Genomic DNA, 26,243 nt, shown 5'->3' on the forward strand with positions numbered 1-26,243 from the left:
TCATTGTATAATTATCATTACAATTATCCCCACGGTTGCAAATTAGTCTATAATAGGGACCAGGAAATTGCAGCTCTTGAATGAATCTGACCTCCTGAAGGATAGTGTCCACCTCCCACAGTACAGTAAAGAAGAAAGGGAAATGATAGCAACAAGACAAGGAGAAAGAAGCAGCTGTGCACTCAGTGATAAGGTTAAGTGAGCCTCTTTAAACAGTTTCACATGAATTATAGTTGCCAACTAAGTCTTTAAGTTTAAGTCAAAAGCCCTCGATCCATTTCTGCAATGATAAGTGCCATTTTTGAGAAGGATTATGTACAGAAAGTACTGTTATCATCTGCTTAAACAATTACAACCACTATGTTAAGTGGCATATTAGATGAACACATAACTATCTTCAAGCTTAAATTTATTTGAGTATATTTTATCTGAGATTGTGGGTGATTTGCTTCATTATAATGCATGCCATGTTGCTAGGAATATATACTTATGTCTTTTAAAAATTGAACATGCACATTTAAATGATTTTAGATGATATAAATGATACACACATACACACACACACACACATTCTTTAGATTATCTGTTACAGAACGTTATTTTATTTATTAGATTATTCCTGTAAATAAAACATATGTCCAGACATGTTCATACCAAAACCTAATCAAATCTGTATCCAAACACATTTTTCTTAAATTGATTGTCTTTTAACCTAAGTGGGCAATGTCCTTATCCATCTACCAGATTTATTAAATTTATATGCTGCCCCTCTCACTCATCAAGTGACTCTTATTACTGGGAATACATATTTATCTGATTCTTAAGAAGAGACAAGGAAGCCTCTGGAAAGAAAATATAGGCTTGGATTCTTGTGAATTCAGATTAAAGTGTAGGAATGTATTTAAGTCAGAGTTAAACTACATCAGTGATCCATTACAAAGGTCAATCTTAATTGGCAAGATGAGAAGTTAATATCAAAGAAATCAGATAAACTAATTTGGACTCAGTTCTTTGCAATTAGAAAAACAATTCAACTACATGCATGATTTCATGAAGCAGGAATTATGGGGATGGTTCTTCATACCCCCCCCCCCCCACCGCCTTTCTCTGTCACAATGTAAAGCATCTTGCTAGAATTTCAGAAACGAAGACCTGACTCTTCCAGGGGATGGGGTTTGAGGAATGTTTGCATGTTAGGAAGAACATTTTGCTATATTACATTTTAATCTTCTTAGCCTAATGGGGGGAAAGACATTCAAAGTTGCTTTCAATTGTAGCAGCATATAAGCCTTAGCAAATACATACGCACATACTTAATGACTACACCTATATATACAATGTTATGACTTGCTATCTGTCTAGTCTTCTATTAAGTGCTGGAGTTTATCTAAAAGGAGGTCGAATGTATGAAATTCAGATATAGAAGCAATGCAACTATCTATGCCTTGTCAGTTCTGATTGACTTTTCTTGGTATAAAGATAACTTAGTCTGCCAATAAGGCAGAAGAATTTGAAAGGAGTTCAATATTAACACCATATAAAGCACAAGTTACTGGTTTCAATTTTAAATAGCCAGGTATATGTTTGAACAATTGACCCAGATGCTTTCACTTTCAAGAAAAAAAAGATCCAGTTCTGCCAGGACAATAATACTGTATTTGAATACGGGACTTAGATTCTTACCTGATTGACCAGGTGGTGGAACGCCTAGAGATCCTCTTGGCAGGCATAAAAACACAGTGAGTACAGCTGCTTTGTTTCCTGAGCAAGGCTCAATGGCAATTGGTTTTGGAGAACCCTGGAATTAAAGAAAAGAAAAGAAATACATGATTGATTGACTGAGATTATTTGCTGGCTTTACATATATATATTTTTTAATCAAACTATACTTCAAGTATTTTTTTAAAAGGAGAGACAGGATTTTCAACACCATTTCCTAAAGGTCTTTTGGACCTGAGATATGATTATGGCATGATTTCTCAAGGATTACAGACTGCTTCTGTAACCCTTGAGAAATTATGTAGGGTAATGAACATTAAAGGCATAAATATGGTGACTTTAAAATGCCATAAAACATTTTCCCTCTTCCAAATATGTCATCTTCTAAGCTTTTGCACAAGTATTTCTATTCATTTTTAAAGTACCATTTATACATTATAATATACGTTTTCAGGAATAATTTCAACTACTGAGTTAAATGAAAAAAATCTACAATAATTGATATTAATTTTCATTCTTACAAATGTAGCAGCAAGTATTAATTAATTTAAATAAAATCTGATCATGTAATCAACAGCCATGTCAGCATTCATTACTTAGAGAATAAAAATCACTTTATAATTACTATATTACAAAAATATAGCTTTGTTTGTTTATTTTCCTCCAACAGAAGGCAACTGAGCTACAAAATTTATTTTGAAAATAAAACTCCCACTGAAATGCCTAAAAGTACAAAGAGTAAGAAAAATTGTTATTTAAACATGAAAGAAAACAAAAAAAAAATATTTAAAAAGAAAATTGATATAAATAATAAAGAATATTAATAAAGACTTATATTTATTGAAAAAACCTATTTAGGCATTAACAAAAATGGTTGATCTCAGGAAAACTGTAGAAAAACAAGAAACACTGAAAATTCAATATTTACTAAGAAGGACTGCCATTTATCAATTTTTGTTATTTCCTTTTAATTCACTGTATTCCTTTGAGTTTTTATTTGTTTGCTTAATCTTCTATACATTTCCATAGGCTTTTTGCAGGTTACCAAACATTACAAAGGTTGAAGTTCAAACAACAACATGCAAATATATCATAAACTACAACAGTGCTTTTCCATAGGGTGTGATAAACCCCCTTTCCCCCTAATGCTTCTGTAACCACCCAAATCTTTTTGATACTTTCGAAGTCCAATAGAAAACAGCAGGGGTGTCAAACTCAATTTCATTGAGGGCCGCAGCAGGGTTGTGTTTGACCTCGGGCAGTCTGGGGTGTGTGACCAGGGTGGGCGTGGCCAGTTCAATGTCACTCAATCAATACTCCACTCAATCATTGTTACCATACACAACACTTTTCAAAGTGCAGTGATCTTTGCTGTCTTTCCTCCCAATAAATTAAAAAAACCAAGCCTGATTCAAATAGTATTAGCATTAAGCATTTTCAATTGAATTTCATCAAAATCAACTACATACAGTATTCTCATTTCTGGCTGAGAAAGTTTTTTATAGCATGCTTTAAGGCAGAAGAAGCTGAAGTGCAATCTTAGCATATATCATTTCAATTTTGCAATAAGACACTCAAGGCAGCATAGAGCAAATGATCATAATTCAGATACCCTTAGGTTTGTCAGTTGTTTAAAGATAAATACATAACCCTAAATCAAAGTTATTTCAGTGGGACATGACACATTCTTTGAACTGTACAGTTTATCATATACTTTTCACAGCTTTGGAGGAGGGAGGTCAGGAGATAAGGCACATGTTTATTTGCCCAAAGCACTTAGCAACTTCAATTTATTTACCAGAATTGTCACGTTTTGGATGGTAAGAAGCAGAAGCCATTATGCTTTGCCAAAAAAGCCACCAAAGAGAGCCAGGTCATAAATAAAGCATTGGAATATATAATACAAGCAGGAAATGGTGAAAATGGAGCTAATATGCTGTTCTGATCTAAAGGGTAGCTAAAACCTTATTTAAAAAAGGGTATCTAACAATATAAAAACAAAAATCAACTGCCTGACAAAAGAAACAATTCAGTTAAAATTAAAATATGTTTTGTATTCACATAATGATTGGGTCAATTATTGAAAAAATGGCCCTTTTATACTTCTGTAGGCTTGTTGACAGACTCACAACAGCAGCCATTCCAATCCCACATTGTTATTCCACCCAAAGAACTTTTCATTCTATGCTAAAGGCAGTGACCTTTCTAATTCTTTGGACTGAAACAACCATTTCCGCACTTTTGAAACCTATTTAATATGCTTTGTCTATTTCGATAAACATTGATTTGAAGCAACCCAACAAAAAGTACAAAACTAAATAGTTTTTGGCCTGCAGAGAGTATTTTAAACTGCGCAAAGAAAACAAGACAATATGGCAGAAATAAATCATTTCATTAAACTTTAATATCATAAGCAAAGTAACAGAAACTTGATCTACTAACAAGGATATCCAGCTTTGGCAACTTTAAGACCTATGGACTTCAACTCCCATAATTCCCCAGCCAGCATTCTGGAAGGCAGAAGTCCTCCGGTCTTAAATTTGCCAAGGTTGGCCAGAGCTGATCTAAAGAATGTTACATCCTGTAACTGTCTACTTCGTTACAGAGCACTTGGTTTAAGTTGTAGAAATATTGAAAGAGTTTGAACAGCAGAAGGAATAGGACTAAATTCTGGAATACTTCTGTTAGTCCACTGGAACTGTAGGAAATGGGCTGATAAACTTCTTATATCATTGAATAATGAATGGGATTTATGCACAGAGGTTTTGCTGGATGGTAAACACAGTCTTCTAGTGCATATTACATAGAAGGGGTGAAAAAAATGCAAATAGTATAGAAAACCAGTGAGAGGATGATTGGATATTTTGGGGAAAATAGACTTTAGTTCCCTGGCTCTTCCTTTTTAAAAACATTTAATTCTTTATTGCAGTATAAACAATCAGAAGAGGAATAAAAATGTCCTGAAATAAGTATTCATTATATTCACAAAGCAAAATGAGGTGAAGGTTCTGTAACAATTTATATTGTGAAAAAAAGAAGAAGAACATCCATTATAGCGAAGCACTGGCCATATATTTCTGGGCAGTCATTTCAAAGCTAGGTGCATCTAATTTTTAAAAGTGCATTATTATGCCATAAAGACAAATAGATCGTGAATCTTATGCCAAAAAGGCAATTAGAAAATTGGATTAAGGAATTAATGTGAATATGTTACACTTGTCAGGAATAATAAGTATTTTGACACAAGCAGAATAAAATTTGACATGGTGCACAAATACTGATCAGATACACCAAACATTTAAAATGCAAACAAGGATGCATTACTCGCTTCCATGTTGCTAAACTAAATACCTAAATTCCAGGCTTATCACAATTAATCTATAAATAAAAATGAATCTCTGCTCTGCTTAAATGTTTCCCCTTAAGAAATTATGATAATTTATACATAAAATTGAATTCTTAATTACATTATTAACACTGTTTTTATCTGATAAAACCAACTAGAGTAAACATGATTTCTTTGTAAACAAGCACTCATGTGTGTTGTTGATTTGATGTAATTAACACAGCAATTTCAGATCCTTGCAGCTGTTTCTTAAAGTTCTATTTGTGACATTAGATAGTCAAAACTTCCTCACCTCTTGAAAATAATTAAATCAGGTGGTAATAGTATTAATATGAAAACTGGCCTTGACATTTGTAATGCAAGTCACATTAATACTTCAATCCCCTTACCATTTTGCTAATGTACTTGCTCTTTTCCTTGGCTTAATGTTGCAGTGATGCTTATGACATAATGCTGTTTTTGTCATGTTGCATTTTATATGCATTGGCATGCATATCAAAGAACCTGAATGCTTATTTTAGAAGTTTAGCATCTTTTCTAGGCTTCACTGAACAAGAGTAACGGAATCCCACCCTCATGAATTGCAGTCTTTTCAGCCCTCATCAATCGGGTGAGATGATAGTATCACTCTCTAGCAAGCTACTTTCCAAATCTGAATAAGGAGATGAATTTTCAATTTTTTCTTATTGATGTCCACCTTCTGTGGCTCTCACAACTGGAAATCCTGCACAAAATTATTGGCTTTACTGTACATGTTAATTATTTAATACTTTTTTTTTGCTGTCTCAGTTATTTCAGCAGAATATAAAAGAAACAATGAATAATTTAAACATTAATGAAATTATTGTACAAACACTTCCACTAGAGTAAAATCTATGTTTCAGGAGGAATATTCTTCAGAAAATACTGAAGGAAGTTGTTTGTTCATACGTTTCATGAGAATTCTCATTTAGTTACCACAATATTTTTGTTTGCTTGCTTGCTTTGCCCATTTACTTTGATATCTTTACCATTCATTAAATTCCATGCTCAATATATTCATATTTTAGCTGCAACATACCCTCAGGAATGAAGAAAAACATCATCAATAGTTTGTAGTTTTTCCTACAAAGTTTTCTAGCTGAGGCTTTCATAATGACTTACAATTTTAATTGATTAAAATTCCCCATCTTCTATGTGGTAAGTAAGCATTATTATCTATTTTAGAATAGTGATCTTGAGACAGGATTCTCTCCTTTGGCTTCTTAAAATGTTGTCACCAATGTGAAGAGAGAATTACATTGATTTCTTTCTTCCATAGCTATTCAATCCCTTTAAAGTGAATTTATCCTCAAGGTTCATAGTATAATATCAAACAAGCACATTCCTTTTCATTGCCAGAATGCATTGAAAATATTATCAAAAATAGAACAAGAACAATAATAGAAGTAGTACACTCTTATAGACATCTATCTGTACTATACAGCTGATTTTAACAGACTAGCTATTCCAATCTACATAGATTTTTCTCCAGTGATTCTTCTATTTCCAGGTACATAGAATTGACAACTATTTGGTTTATGACAAAAGAAAATGAATGTGAGACATTTCTGGACAACAGATCTAGAAACATGATCAAGGACAGCAACTTCTTTTTATTACTTTACCACATATCCAAAGGCCGTGCCAATGAAATAGGATAGTGACCATAAAAAAGAAGAGGAAGAGAGATTGCCAAGAAAAGTAAATTCAGAGAGAAACATTGGGCTGTGGAAAGAAAGCATACATTTCCAACATGCTATTTCCTTTCAGGATAAGCAGCATTATTTGAAATGCAGAAACAGAGCAAGAAATAGTAAGCAAAAGAAATAAAAGACATGCAATAAAAATGAAAATGAAACATAGCTAAATCTAATTTAACCAAACAACATTGGCTATATTTCTTAATATTCCTTTAGCCTTACCTTCGATTCTACACACCCACAGATCACTTCCATTTGTTCTTTAAATCTCTTTTCTGAGGATTTCTTCAACTTCATCTGATCATTTGTTTATTGTTTTCTTACTCTAGACTCAGGGTGTAAAACTGGCGGCCTGTGGTTTGGATGCATCCCGCACAGGCCATGCCCACTCCAGTTCCACAAAGGGAAAAAAACAGGGGTGGGATACAACAGGGTTAACTACCGGTTCAGGATTTACGAGCTTCCCTGCACCCTGGGAGCCGCGCGCCTGTAAATCATCATCAGCACACTGCCATGCAGAAAAGCAGCCTTTGAAACAGCCCTCTTTTCCTGCTTTTTAAACTGCAGCTGTGCCTCGTTTGGCAGCTGAAGTTGAAAAATCAGGAAATAAAGATCAGGTAAGAGCCCGGGTGGGCAGGTGGGCAAAAACATCAGCAGACATAGAACTGGTTCTATGTCTGCTGCTCTTCAGAGCTACCGGTTCTACAGAGGTGGACAGAACTGGTAGAAACCCACCTCTGGAAAAAACATTGTGATGGCAACATGATGCTGCGAGTTTGACACCCATATTCTAGATTTATTCACAATTCCTTCATGTATTTGCTTTGGGATCCTTCATTGTCTCTATATAGTAGAAGTAGACACCAGAGTCTACTTCTTTGTTATTGGTCACTCACTTTGGTTTTTAATCCATTTTCATTATGCATTTATTCATTCTTGACTTCTTTACCCACAAATTATTAAATAGTATTATTTCTATTACAAAATGTCAGGATATGTTACATATCTCCTGACATTTTTGTTTCCACATAACAAAGAAAATAAAAGCACACAACCATTTCACTTCTTTTGGCATTCATTTCTCACAACTGACTATATACTGCCTATAAACTTTCTACCAACTGGCTTAAAATTTCTCCATCCATTTCCTCATTTTTCATAATCATTCTAAAGGTACATATGCTCATATACTTATTTCTATCTTTTATCTCGTTCACTGAATTTTGTTATATTTTTCATCATATGAACAATATGTACCATATGAACCATATGTAAACCAAATACCTTTATCTTGGATATAGCAGTTTAAAATCCATAAGCTTTATTGCATCATATAATCTAGCTAACATTTCCTACATAGCATTCAGATTCACAGTTAAAAACATGGCATCATCTAGATACCAAAGTGCAAGACATTTATGTCCCAAATCATGTATATCACCACCAACATACTTTATACATTTATCCATAAATACATTAAACAACCAAGAGCACATTGCAAATTTATGCCTTATTTCCTGATGAATAAAATAAGCAAAGGAGTCTCATTAGGTGCTTCACAGAAAAAACAAACATATGCTCAAACCATTGGCAAATAGAATGTTATCATACAGTAATGCGTTAAAGATATGACCTACAGATAGAAAGGCATAAATGTATTCCCTTTTCTGTGAAAAATGTGAAGAAAACACATTAATTTTCCAAAATAGTGCATCTGCCTAACAAAATATTGCAAACACGTCAATATTTTCCAGCAAGGAAATGCAACCTCTAGTACTTTGAAATATCAGATAACATCAAATCTAAAAATATTCATAGTGCTTGCAAGCAACTGAAGGTTGGAAGTAGCCAAAATCATCAGCAAATTTTTCATGCTTTTGGACTATCCAAAGGCAAAAAAGTAAGACTGGAGTCTAATCCTCCATAACATTTTGCTCCTAAGCATATCACTAGACCTGTCCCTCAGTTCGGAGTAATGGATCACAAGAAAAAGGTGCTGAAAAGCATTTCTATTGTATTACACAGGGGAGAATGGAAATTAGTGAGACATTTTACATGATGAAAAAACTTTCAACATTTTACTGTGAATTATCTCAGATATTTAATTATAAAGTGCACAGAGAAAATTAAAATTCTAGAATAATAAAATCTAAAAACCTAACTATGTACCTGTATTAATATGTTTTTGTGAATGCTTAATCTCCTCTTGGACTAAATTGTATTCTTATTCTAATTCTGGAATTCCATTAGTAACTGATGCCAGAGTGACCACAGGCATTATTTTATAAAATTAGGTCTAATACCACATACATGTAATTTTTACTTGTTAGTTCTGCTATATGAGATAGATGACATTCATGTGAAATTTACTTAATTTTTTTATGCCTATCTATTATCTTGGTAATTTTAAGAGGCATGTCAAGGATCAAAAAGGTTTCCATTTTTTCTATCTCGTTTATGTGATTGTGCTCAGCTTTTTTCTGAGAAATATTAACTACAATATATAAATAAAATACAAATGTATTTACAAATACATTTGTAAATACAAATGTACAAGACTGAGGAAGTTTTTTAAGAATGAAGGGATTCCTCTGTAACTATTTATTATCCAAAAACCGAGGGGAGGACTCTCTTCCCCATAAAGCTTTCCTGCAATAATAAATTTCAATTTTATTGGTTTACTTTTGCGGAACCTAATTTCCTCCTATTAAATGAATTGCTGACATCACTCTCTTATTTTTAGTATAGAAAACTGGGTAAACTGGGAACTTGGTGACTGTTTTAAATTTGAGAAAATAATTGAGTGGCTTGTAAAGATCCCTTCCCCACTGATATTCACTTTAATGATTGTCCAATTCTTTTCCATGGGAATCTTGTGAGGTCTTCCTTAGTATCTCTAGTTTCATTGGCACTGATAAGTGAACCAGGCTGGAGCAGAGAGCTCTGTGGCATAATGAAAACAGGAGGCTGGGGCATCTGCCACATTAAGGAAGTGTAGCATAAGTGGGTCTGTTAGGACCTGAAAGATGGTAAATTAGACTGGGCAGGGTAAATCCTAAGGCCCACGATTATAAATTGAGGGTAAATATCCAATTCTAGGAAGATAATGGCCTTAGTGTAGAAATTGGTTGTTTATTCTGGGTATAGGAATTTAAAACTGTTTGACGTATGAAGTAGTTGGTTCCCTCTGCATGGCTGATGCCTGGAGACACAAGGCTTCTGCAGTTTTAAACCCAGTTAAGCAAATGATTAGAGGCTTTGGGGCTGAAAAATATCTCAACCTATTCCCATACTATGTATGTGTAAGAAATCCTGATCACTGGCTCTCTGCTTACCCTTAGTGGTAAGCAGTACATTGTGCCTCTTGACTCTAGACTCTTCAGTGTTTTACTCAGACTGATGCTTCAGGATGACTTGGTTAATATATTTTTTCATATGTCATTCAATTTGCCCTTGACACATAGATAGTAGTTAAAAATAAATATCTCAGATCAGTCACACTGATTTTTTTAACACAGACACAATGCATAAAGAGTTTATCAGCTAGAACAAGGTGAATCCTGTATAATTCAGTTAATAGGTATTATTAATAGGTATTATTAAGCATTCCGTTAATAGGTATTATTAAGCATGGTGAAAGGAGTGCAATTCGCTATATTACAGTCCAAAAATTCACTTAAGTCTAGCAATCCTACCCCCCATTAAAAAGTTCTTGGTAGATCATGATATTTTGTAATATGAATTTGCTATGGTATAATTCTCATGAGGTTGGTGGCATCAATTATAAACAGCGGTCTTGCTGTACAGTTAAGCTATAAATTGTAGTCTGATAATGAATAATAAATAAATTTTGTATAATTTTGATATCTGATATTTTTCTCAGCATCAACTAATCTCAGAGTTCCTTGTGGAAAGGCAGGTAGGTGAAACTGCTAATGAGAGGACAATTGAAATAAGCAGAGAGGTTTGCCAGCAAAAATTATTACTAAATGGTAGCTTTGATTCAAAGATTGACCAAATCATTCCTTAAACTTTATTTATTTGTATATTTCCTTATTATTTTTACAAATAACTCAAAGTAGCAAACATATAAAACACACCTCCCTCTTCCTATTTCTACCAAAACAACAACCCCAGAAGGTGAGTTGGGCTGAGAGAGTTTATATGAATTGAATCAGGCATCTTTAAGTTGACTGAATCATTCGATAGAATTTTGTACACATGCTACTTCTACTGAATCAACTTGAATTTTTCAAGCAGACTGATTTGATTCTAATCAATTCAATAGTACAAACCAATTCAGATTGATGATTTGACACATTTAGGACGATGATTTAAATCAGACCAACCTGGTAAGCTTCTCCAGAATGGATGCTATAACTGGATGCTATAATAACAGAATAGGGGATTGTTTGACAACATAATAGAAAAGTCCTCCTAGTGTATATTTTCCACAATGTAGAAAACATAGTTTCAGAAGAAAATGTATACATAACCTGGAACTGTAGAGTGTAAAAAGGACAAGAGACAAATTATAAATGTATTCATCACCTTCCCCACCCATTAAAGTTCTTTTTCTTTTTTGGCATTGGATATATCTCAGAACCACTGCACCACATCTTTCAAAAATCCGGGAGCACAGGCAACTACCAGAGGACTAGAAAAGAGCTGAAAGCTTTCAAGAAGAGCCTGGACTGTCATTTGTCAGAAATGGTGTAGGACTCCTGCTTGGGTGGGAGGGTTGGAGGAGAAGACCTACAAGGTCCCTTCCAACTCTGTTAATCTATTAAACATTTGTTAAAGTTTCCTGGATACAATCCCCTGTATACAGTTCTCTTCTAAAGGAACTTCTTTTTGTTTACTGTTGCTTACTATCTTGAATTACAAAATACAAAAGTGAGATAAAAACACTTTAAAATACATAAACAAACATAAGCATCAGGTAGAAAATAATTGCTAAAATAGTCTTTAACTACTGTTTTTATGATTTCTATCCCTCTGAGAGTTTCTTAATCTGCTGTAGCTCATTCAGTGAACTGTTGAATAAGCAAGAGACGTTCATAATTATATATCACATTATGGAAGTGTTTTGCACATTCATCTTATTAAATGAGTACTTCTGTAGATACTAGCCAATTTGCACCTGTCCCTTTTTTCCCTCTTAAAAATAAGATTCAGCTACTTCTCTAATTAACCAGCTAGAATGGCCATGTAAATGGTTTCACCACTGGTTTAGGAATATCATCATGTTGCTTACTTCTGAGAATATATTGCCTTCACAGCAAGACAGGAATTTGGGAAACAATTCCACAGCCAATGAGAATTAATATTTTTCTTAATTAATTCAAAGTAATTTTTTATTAAGGGACGACATTGTTCTAAAACAGCTTCCTGTTATTTAACAGGATGTATGAGGCATTTCATATATATTGTTAGCAACAACAGGAAGGTAATGTATTTCACTAATGGAAAATAATAAACTCTATTAAAAAGTTCCATTTTTAAAGAAAACCTACTTTAAGCTTATTACAGTTTATTGTAATTAATCGATTTAGATTTTTTTAAACTTTGGTAAAAAAGACAGTTTTGAATAATAATTGGAATTTCTTTTTAAGTCACTTTTTTATATTTTTCATACTTATGACTGCTCCCCTTGATCACATGATCAAAATTCAGACAGTTAGCAACCGGCATGTATTTATGATGGCTGCAGTGTCTTGGGGTCATGTGATTATCTTTTGCAAGCTTCTGACAAGCAAAGTTAATGGGGAAGCCAGATTCACTAAACAACTGCACTACTAACTTAACAACTGCAGTAATTCACTTAACAACTATGGCAAGCAAGGTGGTAAAATGGGACAAAACTCACTTAACAACTATCTTGCTTAGCAATGGAAATTTTGGACTGAATTATGGTCATAAGTTAAGGACTATCAATATTGCCTTAACATAATGCCTTTCAAAATAAAATACTTTAAAAGGACTATAGGATCCCTTGGCTGTGCTTTCAGAAATACTATCTGACTTTGCAACTTCTCCTGGGATAGTCGAAATAGACCATTTCTTTAGCTGAGAAAAAGACATAAATGAAAACTGACTTTCATTTATAACAAAAACATAAGATACTGCATTCAACACAGCATGAATAAGAATCTTAATTTTGGTAAGTCTCCTACCAGGCAAATTGAACTGTCCTATTGCACTAAGTATTTTTATTTGCCAATAAATAAAGAAGCAGCTTCTGTATGCAGCTGCTCTTGTCAGATGGGCCCAGATTCAAACAGGCCCCATTTCTCAATAGTAGGTTTCATTTGCCAGTAGTGACATCAGCTATTATTGTTACAGGATATTAAATCCAGCTGCCTTTTGTAAAAGCTGAGTGAGAATATGCAAGCTTCTCACAATTGTGGAATATGTTTTGTGATCATGAAAAAAAAACCTCTGTTAACATGGGTGATACCACTACATGAACAAAGATATTGCATACTACAAGCCGTTACAGTGAGGAAATTGGCATGACCAGTTCCAGAGAAAAATCTATTTCACCTAATTAGTCCCACACCACACCACAAATAAAGTAGAAGGTGTAAAAAATAAAAATAATCCAGAATTTATCAACAAAGTTTACATGAAAGTCATGAAACAAAAACAAAGAACAAGTAACAAGTTAAAGAGAAAAAGGCCCCATCACTATAAAATTTAGAAAGGTCTTTCTATCTACAGCAATTGATTCATTATCAGAGACTTTTCATGCAAGCCTACTTTTGTTTTCTGGCTTCTCCTACAATCACAGAAGCTCACAGTACAATTGTTATTCAGCTGGGATTTCTATCTGTATTTCTTGTATCAGTAATAGGAACGTCACAGTTCTAAAACATTAACTGTAGGCAGAAATTTTAACAGTCTGTTTTTGTTCCTGATGGAAAGGCTCTTTTTTTCTCCTTTCCATCTCAGCATGGCAGAAAGGTTATAGATAGTCCTGCTTAGTAATAAAATCTAATTACCTTCTCAAGTCTAATTATCTGCCTTTCTGATTTGAAGACATCTGAGGTCTAAACTAATAACATGCATGATTTCTGTACATAAATCAATATGTGAGAACATTATAAAAATTCTTATCTTGGGTTGTTCATTGTACTCCCTCCAACAAAAAGATCCTTGATATATTAAATGTCTGAGCCCAAAGCCTTTCAACATTCTTTCACCCAAGATAGTTAGAGACGTGTCAGACTTCACAGCAGATCTAGAAATAAATCTCACCTCTTCAGACACACAACTCCATCCTCTGCAGTAATTTCAGTGTTGTGGCACAGCTCTTATTAGTAGTTTTTACTTAAGTGATAATGATGTCATTTAGGCATTGAAGATTGATTACTGTACTGAACAGAATTGGGGGGGGGGGAGGAGATTCAAAGGAGATTCATCCTAGGCCTTTTTTTTCTACCTTTACATTAGTTACTATGACAATGTTTACCATCTGGAATTTGCAATTTAGTCCAACCTTTCCTAAATGGGAGGTCTCCCAAACTATTTGGACTATAAATTTCCAGAATTCCAAGCCAAGGGCTGGTGGGGATTCTGAGAATTACTTTCTCAAAGTAACCCCATACATGTAACTACCTACAAATTAGGTAAGATTGATCTAGCAGTCCACGAATGCATTGTGCACAACTGCTGAATCTAATATTTTTCTATGAATTTCATGTGGATTTTTGGGCAGATGCTTTATATGTGAAAGTATCACTGAGTTTAATGAGATGCATTTGCCAATTACACATGCAAAGAATTGTAGTTTAAGCTTCTGCAGTTGTAATACAGTAACAGCTAAGGATTTTATTACTGTGTGAAATCTAGCACTGCTTGATATTCTGTAATATTTATACTCTGTGAGCAATCTTTTGTGAGGTTTTAATGTAATAAAGCAGGCAGAAGCCCGGCTTTATGTAATTAAGTATTTGACTTGAGCTAGCTATGGCTGCTTTAAATGTTATTACACTGAATGATGCTTTAAATTTACAGTTTAAAGAACTGAATGAGGGCAATCAATTGATAAAGATTGTTGTCAGCTATGGTAGAGCAAGGTGACTGAGTAAAGGAAATCTGCGAGTCATTTGTGATGGAAAAAGAGTGATGGAATATTTGATGTGCATTGCAATCAAGATATTTAACAATAAAGTTAATGGAACAATTCTGGTCTTTTAAGGTACAGTTATAAACAATCTAGAAATAACAACGAAATACATTTTGACTATACTATGATATAGTTCAATATTTGCAGGTGGCATTTTGGCAATCTCTTAAGTCTGCTGAAACAGTGGTCAAGGCAAACTAAACTGAGTAGTCATGAAGGGAAGTTGGAACAATATTTACAGCTATTATCTGATTTTCTTCACATAACATTTGTATTATCTGACTATTTTACAAACATTCAAAGTACACTGATGCAGCAAATGGGATGTGGCCAAGTACAACATGAAATTAAGTGTCTCAACTTAGTTATGCAACTGCATAGCCTTGAAACTTCAACTTGCATCAAAGCTGCCATGGAAGAAGAAAGTTATGTGACATTATAGGACTGCATTTTTTTTCCTTGGTAGATTTCTCTATTAATTTTTGTTTAAATCTTTGTGGTCTCCTGTCTCAAATCTTTTTAGTCTTTCAAATCTTTCATTCTGACCTAGATCAATAACTTCTGTAAAATTTCAAGCCCTCTCTATGCAGTTTAAAGAATCAGCATATTGCCCCAAACAACCTGAGGCCTCATTTTACTGACCTCAGAAGGATGGAAGACTGAGTCAACCTTGAGCCAGTGAGACTCAAACTGCCAAACTACAGGCAGGTGGCAGACAGCAGAAGTAACCTGCACTACTGCATTCTAACCACTGTGCCACAGCAGCTCTTCATGCAGATATCCAGGAGTGGGATGCTACTGGTTCAGACCGGTTCTATAGAACTGGTTGTTATGATTCTGTGCATGCATGACAAATTGTGTCCTTGGCTGGCTCTGCCCCTCTCCACCTGCTCCTCCCCTCCCCGCCCAGTCAGTCCTTATCACACATGCACGACATTGCACACATGCCCAAAATCGCTGACTGCGTTCTCACCCGCCCAGTTAATCATTAAGTTATTTTTTTCCACCTCAACGATCAGCTGTTCCAGGATCCCCTCGCTGTCTTACTGCTTTGCCCAGAAGGCTTCCCTGAGACCCAGTAGGCGCATGTGGGGGGCTACTGCATGCCCCCCACACTCTGTTTTTTGCCTTCCTGGGCCCCAAGGAAGTCTTCTGGGAACAAAAATACCCCCTGGGAGATTTCCTTGAGGCTCAGGAGGCAAAAAAATTGGAGGGGGTTCTGCAAAAAAGCCACGCCCACCCATTCACATGACCATGCCCACCTAGCCATGGCTACAGAACTGGTTGTTAAAAAATTTGAATCCCATCTCTTCAGATATTCGTAAATATTTGGAAACCAATACTTCCTTATATCACGAGACCTTTCACCATTTGCAAGCAAGCAACTATAAGTGTGAGCTTGGCACCCCCGACTCTCAGTCCAGAGAAGAAGTATTATCTAAGTCTATGGGAAATTCTATACTTATTTCCTTTTCTTAGATGATTTCACTAACCAGAGCTTTAGAACAGTCCCAGAGCTGAGTAGTTAATTATTTTGAGCAATCTGTTTAGCCTATCACTGATCCAGCATTGAATCATGTTAGGAATGAATCATATGATATTAAGACATTTTCTAACCCAGTTCTGCTAAAATAGTTTATGTTTGTTTAATCCATTGTATATTTTTTTATTGACTCTCAAATCAGCTTGAAGAAGATACACAGATCAACAGAAAGCAGGATAAATGTATCCTTATTCACAGCAGGTTTGAGACATAGTTTTACAAATTAACTGGTGTAAATCTATTTCCCTCTTTCTAGCGTTCTTCTTGCTATTATGAGATATGTGGTTTAGAAATAGTCTTATTAATTAATAATCGGCATTGTCAGTTGGAAAAGAAAAAAGTGGGGAGAAGAATTTGCACTGCACGTTTTCTGAAGCATATTTTAGCTGCATTAAAACACCCTTCCCTCCAAAATAATCACTGCATTTCTTAGTATCTTATCAAGCTCACGTATCATGTATCAGTTTTTTTTAATTTTCACCAGCAATGTAACTTTTCCAGAATTGTCTTAAAATACAAGGCACATAGACATGATTTATGTCAGTTTTTACATGTTTATGTCAGTTTCACATTTATATATTTTCATTTCATATAAGTAAAATCTAGCAAAGTTGATGATAAGTCATTTGTAATCTAGATAAGTCTCACAAAAAACATAGACTCATTAGAAATCACTTAACTATCTCCTTGCATGCTGCGGATTATTATATTTTGTATCCAAATAAGAGCATCTGATCATTGTCAACAAATAATTTTTTGTTCTGTGACAAGCCTATTAAAAACTTGTAAAAACACAATGGAACTTAAAGTGAAACCATCTGCTTCAAGGGAACTGGTTAACAAATAAATCAGAATTCAACCTAGCAACAGTCAAAAATAACAGATGAGTTTATCCTGCCCAAGCTTAAATGGTAATACTCTACTAGCTGCTCAAAATATACTAAATGAAAACAAGTAAGATTCCAATTCTATGATATTCATTTTTGGTAAACAAAAATCCCATTTGAAATGTTATTTTGAGTAAACTAGTACAAGGCAACAAGGAGATGCTTCCCAAGTATATAAATATATAAAATAATTCAATTTAGTTTTTTAAACAGCTGTCTAATCATTTCACAAAAGAGATTCAAAAACAAGAACATTGACTGCTCAGTACTGTACCCAATTCAAAAAGAGAAGAAAACAACAAGAGTCAGTGAACATACCATGAATGCTGATTTTGAGAGTAGTATTGAGAATTTGGCATGCTAAATCCACCCACTTGCCCACAGATTCTGCTTCAAAACAGGTAACCGCTTAGCTCTCCCCATTTTACAGATATGTTTTCATAAAGATATGACAATATTTCATGTAGAAATATTGTGGCTTAATTTTACAGCACAACTGCATTTCATTATGAAGAGAGATTGAAATTAAAAATGGTAGTTTGGTACCTGCAGCTAACACAGAAATATATTATCAGTTGATACAGCAGGGCAGGGAACTAAATATTATGCTATAAAATCGAACATAACAATTCTTAAACAAAGAAATTTCCAAAGACAATTTTCAATGTGAAAAAAGTAAACAACAGTTTTTTAAAATGGGGTCATGTGACTTAAAACAAAGGATTCGTTCATGACCATGCATAGTTTTATTGGCACATTAAAGTAAGAGTATTAATTGTGAGCTTACCAAACTACATATGAATGGGAGGTAACTCTTAATGGATTTTTGCTAACCAGGAGTGTTTATAGTATCACTGGAAGATTTGACTTATTTGTCTTTCAGTTCCTGGGATTTTATTGATTAGGCAAAGAAACCCAGATGGCAAAATTGCCAACCTGCAAGAATTGGGAATTTGGAACGCAATGGAGTATTGCTACCATAGCAAGAGCTAAGCACTGCTTGCAATGTATTTGTTTTGTGTGTGGGATAAGAACGAAGTGATCTGTATACAGACCCATACCTCAGTAGTCCCATAGTCAGGAGAAGACTATTAGTAACTGGTTGAAAAGCAAGTTTGATTGATTGTAAGTTATTGGCCATAAAGGGTAAAACTGATTATGGTTCTTTATCACCTTTAGTCCCACAAATGTATAAAATTGTCCTGAATCACAATATTGAGATGTCTGAATGGCATGAAAGTAGTCAAAACAACTGAGTAAATGTAATCCAGTAGGTGAGATGGGAAGAGGCTTCAATCACAAATATGCAAAATTGTAAATTAAAGAGAGATTTGAGCGGTCAATAAAAAAGACTTATAAAACACATCACAGTAATAATAAACTAGCATACTGCAGCAAGAGTGCTTTGGATTGACTGAAGTGCTTTCCAAAAGCAATAGACTACTGACTTATTCATATTGTGAGATTATTTAAGTAGGTTTGGAGTGTGCTGCATTTATTCAATCCTCTTACACTGAAAATCGTGTTAATACATTTAAATTGTGCATGAATTTGTTTGAAGGATAGATTCCAAAAACTTTAGTTTGAAGCATGTTGTACAAATAAACTAAATAAGCTAATTTTCAGACTGCAGAAAGATTGTTGTATAATGACTATACTTGACTATAAAATGATAAAAATGACCATATAAGACAAATAACAATTCTCAGTAATTTTTTCAGTGTTTAACATTAATACTGAACATTTATTTATTTGTTAGTTAGGAGACAAGGATTATATTGCTATTACATTTATTACTGCTAATTTGTTTTGGCAGTGACGTATTTTCACTGCAATCTATAACATCTGCTATTTTTGTGGTTTTAACCCTTGTATTCAAAAGCAGACCAGTTTCATACAAATTTTCAATTTTAAACTCAATAATTCAGTTATGGCCTGTACTTTCTTTCTGGGAAACATTTATCTCCTGTTAATTTTTATATATCCTTTTCATAGATTCTAGGGAGTCAGAAATTATAACTAAGCAATGCTAACTGGAAACACTTTGAGGCACTAAAGTACTGTAAAATCTCTGATTTTATTACAAAAAATGACAAAAAGTAAGAATTATGATCCCCATATAAAAGATGAACTGGAATATTAAATTTATTAGACATCTAGTAATAGTGCACATGTCCATGTGTTTCTTGATTATCAAAATAAATACCGGTATTTCACCTTAACTTTATTGCAGTCATAAATACAATAAAAGTAGTCCTCACTCAATTACTCTAACTGCGAATAGCAACTACATCACTAAGCAAAGCAGTTGTTAAATGAAACTTTACATGATCACCTTGCTAGCAATCACAGCTATGACAGATCTGTGGTTGTAGCTGTTAAGTGAATCACTCACAACCATTAAGCAAAACATCACATTACCACAACTTGCAGCCTTATTGTCTGCTTCCCCATTGATTTTGCTTGTCAGAAACTGACTGTGAGGCTTGTAAAGAGCGATCCCATAACTGCAGGACTCTGCAACTGCTGTAAATGTGTTATGGACACCAAGCACCTAAACTGCATTCTTGTGACAAACTTGTTATTTGCAAGGACTAGCCATAAGTCATAACTTTGAAAAGTCAGTAAACGAATGGTTGTTAAGCAAGGAACACCTGCATTAGAAATTAAGATCTTAAAATTTGCTTCTCATGGTAGACTGTTCCAATATATTGAGGATCAGTTTTTTGGTCATTCTGAATGCACCTCATTCCATTCTGAGGCTCTTTTACGGATGCTGGAAGGAGATACAGCACTGGACTTAGCTAAACTATACAATGAAAAGAGAAATACTGCTGATGTTATTGTATTCTCATGTGATTCTGAAAACTGGATATTTTTCACCTTTCTGATCATTCTAATAATTCTTGATAATCACATTAGTTAGCCAGTTAAAATAAAAAGTAAGACTGCATATAAATGCAATATATCTCCTTACTTTATCAAGACTTCTCTGAGTTGTTTGAATTTTCCAGTTGGAAACATGACATGAGTCCAAAGAAAATGACAGTTCCTGCAGTCTGCTGTTGACTAGTTTGGCCTTCATAACAATGCGCTCCCCAATGCATTATTGGAAATTTAGCCTAGTAAATGAAAATTTGAAAGTAATCTTTCTTTGAGCCCTACTCTGCATTTAAAACCTCTATCATACTCCCACTGAAATGACCTCTTTAGCTTCTATCACATCCTGTCATTCACATCCATTGCTAATGGCTATCAAAAATATTGAAGAAAATAAGAAAAGGAAGAATAACGAAGATTTCAGATATATATGGCACCTGAAATTTAATTTCTGGGGTTAATACCCTAGATACCAGATATTCTATGAAACACAGTCTCTAATCCAGAGGTGATATTCAGCAGGTTCTGGCCAGTTCTAGAGAACTGGTAGTGGAAATTTTGAGTAGTTCAGAGAACCAGCAAATACCACCTCTGACTGGAGATTTTACAGTATCCTTCCCCTGCCACTCTCAGATGCCCACAGAACCAGTAGTAATTTTTTTTTTTTTGAATCCCATCACAGCTCTAATCCCCATATTTTCAAGAGGTTAGCTATATCTGAATGTAATGTTTTCAGACTGTGGCCTAAATAAAACCAGCATCTAAAGATGCTGATAGCTATATTTGTATTCAAGCAAATATACTGAAGTACAGATTCCATTTAGAACTGTTCATATATTTGGAGATTGGAAAAAAGCAGAGGCGTTAAGCAATTGTCTGAATGGGACTATAGCAAGATGCCCAAACATATGTTTTAATTAATGCTGTTTATTAATGGCATCTGATACATCACTGTGCTCACTATTGGAGGAAACACAATATATAGCTTCAGCATCAAGGAATGGCGTGTATTTTCTATCCACATAAGAAATTGTTTGTTAGTGAAAAAAATGCTTTAAGTATATTTATTCTGAAAGTTTTGTTTAGAAAGGAGCAATATTATGAAAAAGTTTATGGGAAAGAAATGTACTGAGAGTATTGCACAGTAAAAGACACCAAATATAAATAAAAAATTACAACTAAGAATATAATTGGGGAAAATATATCATCATCATCATTTTGGAGTTTATGTATAGTAATTATATACATAAGTATATATAATTACTGTAACCCCAACTCTTGTTAAGAGAAGTCACAAAAAACATCAGATGACCCAGATTATTGACCCGCTAAAAAGTACAACAAGGTTTAATTCTGATCCATTCAGAATTTGTTCTTAGATGTAGGAATTGTTTAAAAAAATCAAACTCTGACAGTTTTCCAGTTAGTGCTTTTTCATGTCTTTCTTCATCTAAGCTGCATTGAAAAGGAAATTAAAATAAATGAAATATTTTTCAGCAAGAGCAAACCCACAACTAAATAGTTTTTGTTTGTAATTAGTTATACATCAGTGCAATGATCTTGACATCTTTAAGTTCTTTCTGATTAAAATCTAATTTTTAAAAACCTAACCTGTCAAAGCCACTGTTGCAAGTTTCATGTACTAGCTAACCTTCAACATTCATTTGTTTCAAGTGGAACTTTAATAAATTTCTTCTTGTTTTAGAAAAACCTTAATAAAAAGAATGGTATACTTAAGGCAAACCTGAAAGCCTAGTGATCAAACAACAAAGAATAGCTTTCTTTTTCCTTTTCATGAAACCGAGTGAAATGTGAAGTCCATTTGTTTTGTTTTTAACATGTTTCTTTTTAAGCAGCTTCTCCTATTTCTTAGTTACCTAGATGGCAGCTGTGTTTTGTTCCATCTGACAAAGGATTTTTTTTAATTTGCTGTGTTTATAAGTGGTATGAGACTTGTGTAGCGATGACAGCTTGAACTCTCATTTTGTTAATAAAACATTTGCCATCTCTACATTATTAGAACGTTAACATTTTTTTCTCCAGATTTTATAGACTCATTTGAAAAAATTGTCAGTATCTTTTGTTGAAGCTGACTCTAAGAATCAGTATAATGATAACCTGTTACCTTTAAATAAAATATTTGATATAAAAAAGGGGGAAAAAGATATTGTAAAAAAATGGATGTATTTTTCTTTAGCATGTCAGCCATTTAACATTTTTCCCCTGTGGAACAAATATAATTAGCCAGTAAGATTTATAGTTATCAAAAACATCTGAAAGACGTACATACTAGTTGCACTAAAGTTTATAACCTTTTATATGACTACTAATTATCTACAGATCAACTTAATTAACAACAGATCAAAATTCCTGACACAGTCTTGAAGAACTATCTTTAAATAATAGCAATAATTTCATATGTTATCAGCACAGCTTCTGAGAGCATGTATCAGTTGTTACTATTGCAGATATTATTCAAAGTCTATATGCATTTTTCAAAAGTGACATACTTTTTAACGCATAAATTTTTACAGAATGACTACTGAAGTTGAAACCTCATTTCAAGAAGCCCTGCATTTTGTTTAACTCTATTTTTTCAGTCTTTTTTTTTAATACTCAGAATTACTGAACCAGACTTTGCTTAATTAATAACTATAGGATGTGAGGAAGTTCCAGTGCTGCTTTTTCTATTAACTTGCAATTTCCTTTAGGAAATGAGTAAACTGGGAGGAATGGCTGCTGCAAATAGATAGTATAACTGTAAATTGCCAAAATTTATTTGAATGAAATAAGAAACATGCCTAGATAAATTCTATATTTGAATTTATTGAAAATGAATCTAAACATTTGTGATGTACTTTAAATATATTGCACTAAGAGAAATGCAAAGAATTTAGAAAATAACTGTACTGGTTCTTGCCACTTTAATACAGAATTGCTCAAAAAGGGAGAATATCTGTTCCAGACTGCTTTTCACAATCCTTCCATTATTTTACAACTGCTTGTAGCCAGTCTTTCTAGGATGAATGTGCAATAAAACTGAATGAATGAATGTGCAATAAAACTCGATTGCAGATCCAGCCTCTCTGGTATAAATAAAGTAGCACTGATAGATGTACTATGCCATCACTAAACCATCAATCAGATGCACTATGCCATCAATGTAAACAATCCTATTTATGGGTCTCATCTAAATTACACTTTCATTCCTTTTGGTAAAGGGAAAATGATATTTTTATTTCCTTTCATCAATATGTACTCCTTTTTCAATGGTATTGTAGTACAAGGTCTGCAAAATATCTTTGCAGGTTGCCTTGTTTCACTGGACAGAAAAGCGAAACTTCCCTTTAAAGGAACATTGCAAAATGAAGAGTGTCCTACTATTATGAAGTGGGATGGTTTGTTTGCTTGCTGGAGCATTTGCTGCAAATGATCTTGTATAAGCATAAACTACCATGACTGTTGATAGTTTGTTCAGAGAGATGTTTCTTTATGAAGTGGTTCACCATGGCTTACGAAAGACATATCACCATATGGCAAAATTCTTTAGGATTCACATTTACCTCACAGTTTTTCCCTAATTCCCATTGTGCCAGCATCAGGGCCTTTCATACTGATGGTTTTTGCTCTCATTCATTTACTTTTCTGGAAAACTACATTCTTAGTATCAGTTAACATAGATCTAACATAGAACATAGAACAAGGAGAGATTTAACCTGGAAACAAGGAGAAACTTTCTGACAGTGAGAACAATCAACCAATGGAACAGCTTGCCCTTGGAAGTTGTGGGAGCGCCATCAGTTGAGACCTTCAAGAAGAGATTGGACTGCCATTTGTCAGAAATGGTGTAGGGTCTCCCGCTTGGGCGGGGGGTTGGACTAGATGACCTACAAGGTCCCTTCCAACTCTGATTATCTGTATCTGTATCTTTGGATTGAAGGGGTACACACCTAATTTTTGGAGCCACTTTTTCTCACTTTTCATGGGGACAAAGTAATTTGTTTAGATAACTTTTCTAAACTCTATCCTGACATTCCATTAAGATAAAACATTACACTCACAACAATTTTCCTGGCCTCTGCATTTCTTTTCTATTCATTACTGAACAACAGAATTTCAAAGGGACCAACACCTTCTTTTGGATTTTCTATTGAATTTTTCCAAAAGAATAATTGCAGTCATCAAATATTAATATGCTAAGCACTCATACCCTCTTCAGATTTGTTACATGAGTTGCAGCCACTTTTTACAAATTTTCAAGGTGGGATTCCTCCCACCAGAACTATGCAAGGCAACTACTTGAGCTCAGGCTTACAATTTATCCAGGAATACTATCGTAAATCGAAGAATGAACTTTTGAAACACTTACATTTTGTTATGAGTTTACAAGCCTCAGAGTAATTGGATTCATAATTGCCCACTTTCCATATTTCTATTACTAAAGGGCTCCATTGTTGAACCAACTAATCAACACTAATGGAATTCAGAAGTCAAAAGGCCCAATTTTAGTGATGGCATTTTGAACCATTCTGAGGGATTAAGGTTGGGAATAGATACTGCTTTCCTACCAAAGCTTGCCTCCTTCATTCGCAAAAAATGCTGCAAAATTTTTATCACATGCTGTTTCGATCACATCCGATTGTAAGGTTAGAACAAGTCTTACAAAAATTCTGGCTTACGGTCTTGATCTCTCAGAAATTTTCCAATAATTCTAAAGGACATTATGTGCTTCCTGATGAAATTATTTTACATCTATAGCACAGTATATTTTGCTACTCTATTTAAGTGAAACACTCTAATTTGAATGGTCAGAAAACAGAATTTCTTAATTTGAGTTAATAGAGTTTACGTAGTAACTCTCATGGGTAATAAAATGAAAAAAAAGTAACGTCTGCTATCATATTAAAATCTGACGTCCACAATCTGGATGATAAAACTTATTTATTATGCTTGTCTGTTGTATTAAGTGTTTGTCTGTTCTTACAAGTGTTTCTTGTATTAAGTGCTTAAAAAGCAATCATCACTGCTTTGTTTTCTAAATAATTGGAATTATATAATTTATGTTAGTAATTCAGTCTAGTGTTTATGGCTCTTAATGTAGTTGTTTATCTGAATGATTATGTAATATGTATCTGTATTTTGTTTACTTTTTGCTACATATAAGCCCCTAATCATTTGGTTACCTGAAATTATTTTATGTTGTTGATTAACACGTCATGCTAGTGAGTTCATCTGACTGTGCCCTGCTATTAAAGTTGCTTTATTAAAGTCATCTTTTGATTTCCTGAGTTAATTAAAGGATTCTGTTATTTTTATAATTGCTTGAGTTCTGTGATGGCAGACTTACACATTTTTTTCTCATTTGGTTTCTTGCAATTTATCACAGTTGTCAATACAAATTCTTTGCAACTGGGCAGTAATGATAGAAACATATAGTGTTTTATTATCTAATTGCATTTCTAAATGGGATAAAAGTGTTACTGAAATAGTCTCAAAGTGATTTACCATATCATAAAGTTTATAGAGGATTATAGAATATTTTTATTACTCTTTCTTAGAATAATTTCTCCCACCATTTTATACAAAACATGCTGATTTCATGATTCTACCATCACATTTATGGGTTACTTGTTATATTCAACTGTTTTTCTGTGTCTCATGCCAAATAAAGTCTCTATTTCTATAGTTGTGTTCTCCTAACCAAAATTACATTAAAGGAAGAAAATACATATATTCATTTCAGTCTAAAACTGGCTGTAAAATATTTTGCATTTGTTTATTATTTATTTGGCGTAATTCCAAATAAAGAATACCAATGAGCAATGGGGCATTTGGACCCAGGCTGGCTGCAAATACCCTTAGAGGCAAATGCCCCATTCCAAAATCTTGCTTGAATTTTGGAACATGCATTTTTGTGAGAGCAAAAGAGCTGCTAGGTGGAGAAACTCTGTTCTGCATGGGGCGAAATCAGTTTGGTAGGTAACATTTTACTCTCAAAGAGGTTAGTCGAAAAAGT

At 33.9% G+C, this 26,243-nt stretch overlaps 1 protein-coding gene across 3 annotated transcripts in view; it reads right to left on the reverse strand.

Moving 5' to 3' along the window:
• The window catches only part of ATRNL1 (attractin like 1), a 530,678-nt gene that overhangs the window by 84,998 nt on the left and 419,437 nt on the right, over nucleotides 1-26,243 (reverse strand). For 2 of the 3 annotated variants that reach the window (XM_087964472.1, XM_087964473.1), the window contains exon 28: nucleotides 1,684-1,798. In XM_087964472.1, the coding sequence (XP_087820598.1) occupies nucleotides 1,684-1,798 (115 nt within the window). Of the gene's footprint in view, nucleotides 1-1,126; nucleotides 1,237-1,683; nucleotides 1,799-26,243 lie in introns of those variants that run through there. The other variant, XM_087964474.1, reaches the window with a different exon arrangement.

Source organism: Notechis scutatus, chromosome 4 (genome assembly GCF_049901735.1).
Source record: "Notechis scutatus isolate UNSWTSFEM ecotype Mainland chromosome 4, rNotScu1.2, whole genome shotgun sequence".
Classification (NCBI taxonomy): domain Eukaryota; kingdom Metazoa; phylum Chordata; class Lepidosauria; order Squamata; family Elapidae; genus Notechis; species Notechis scutatus.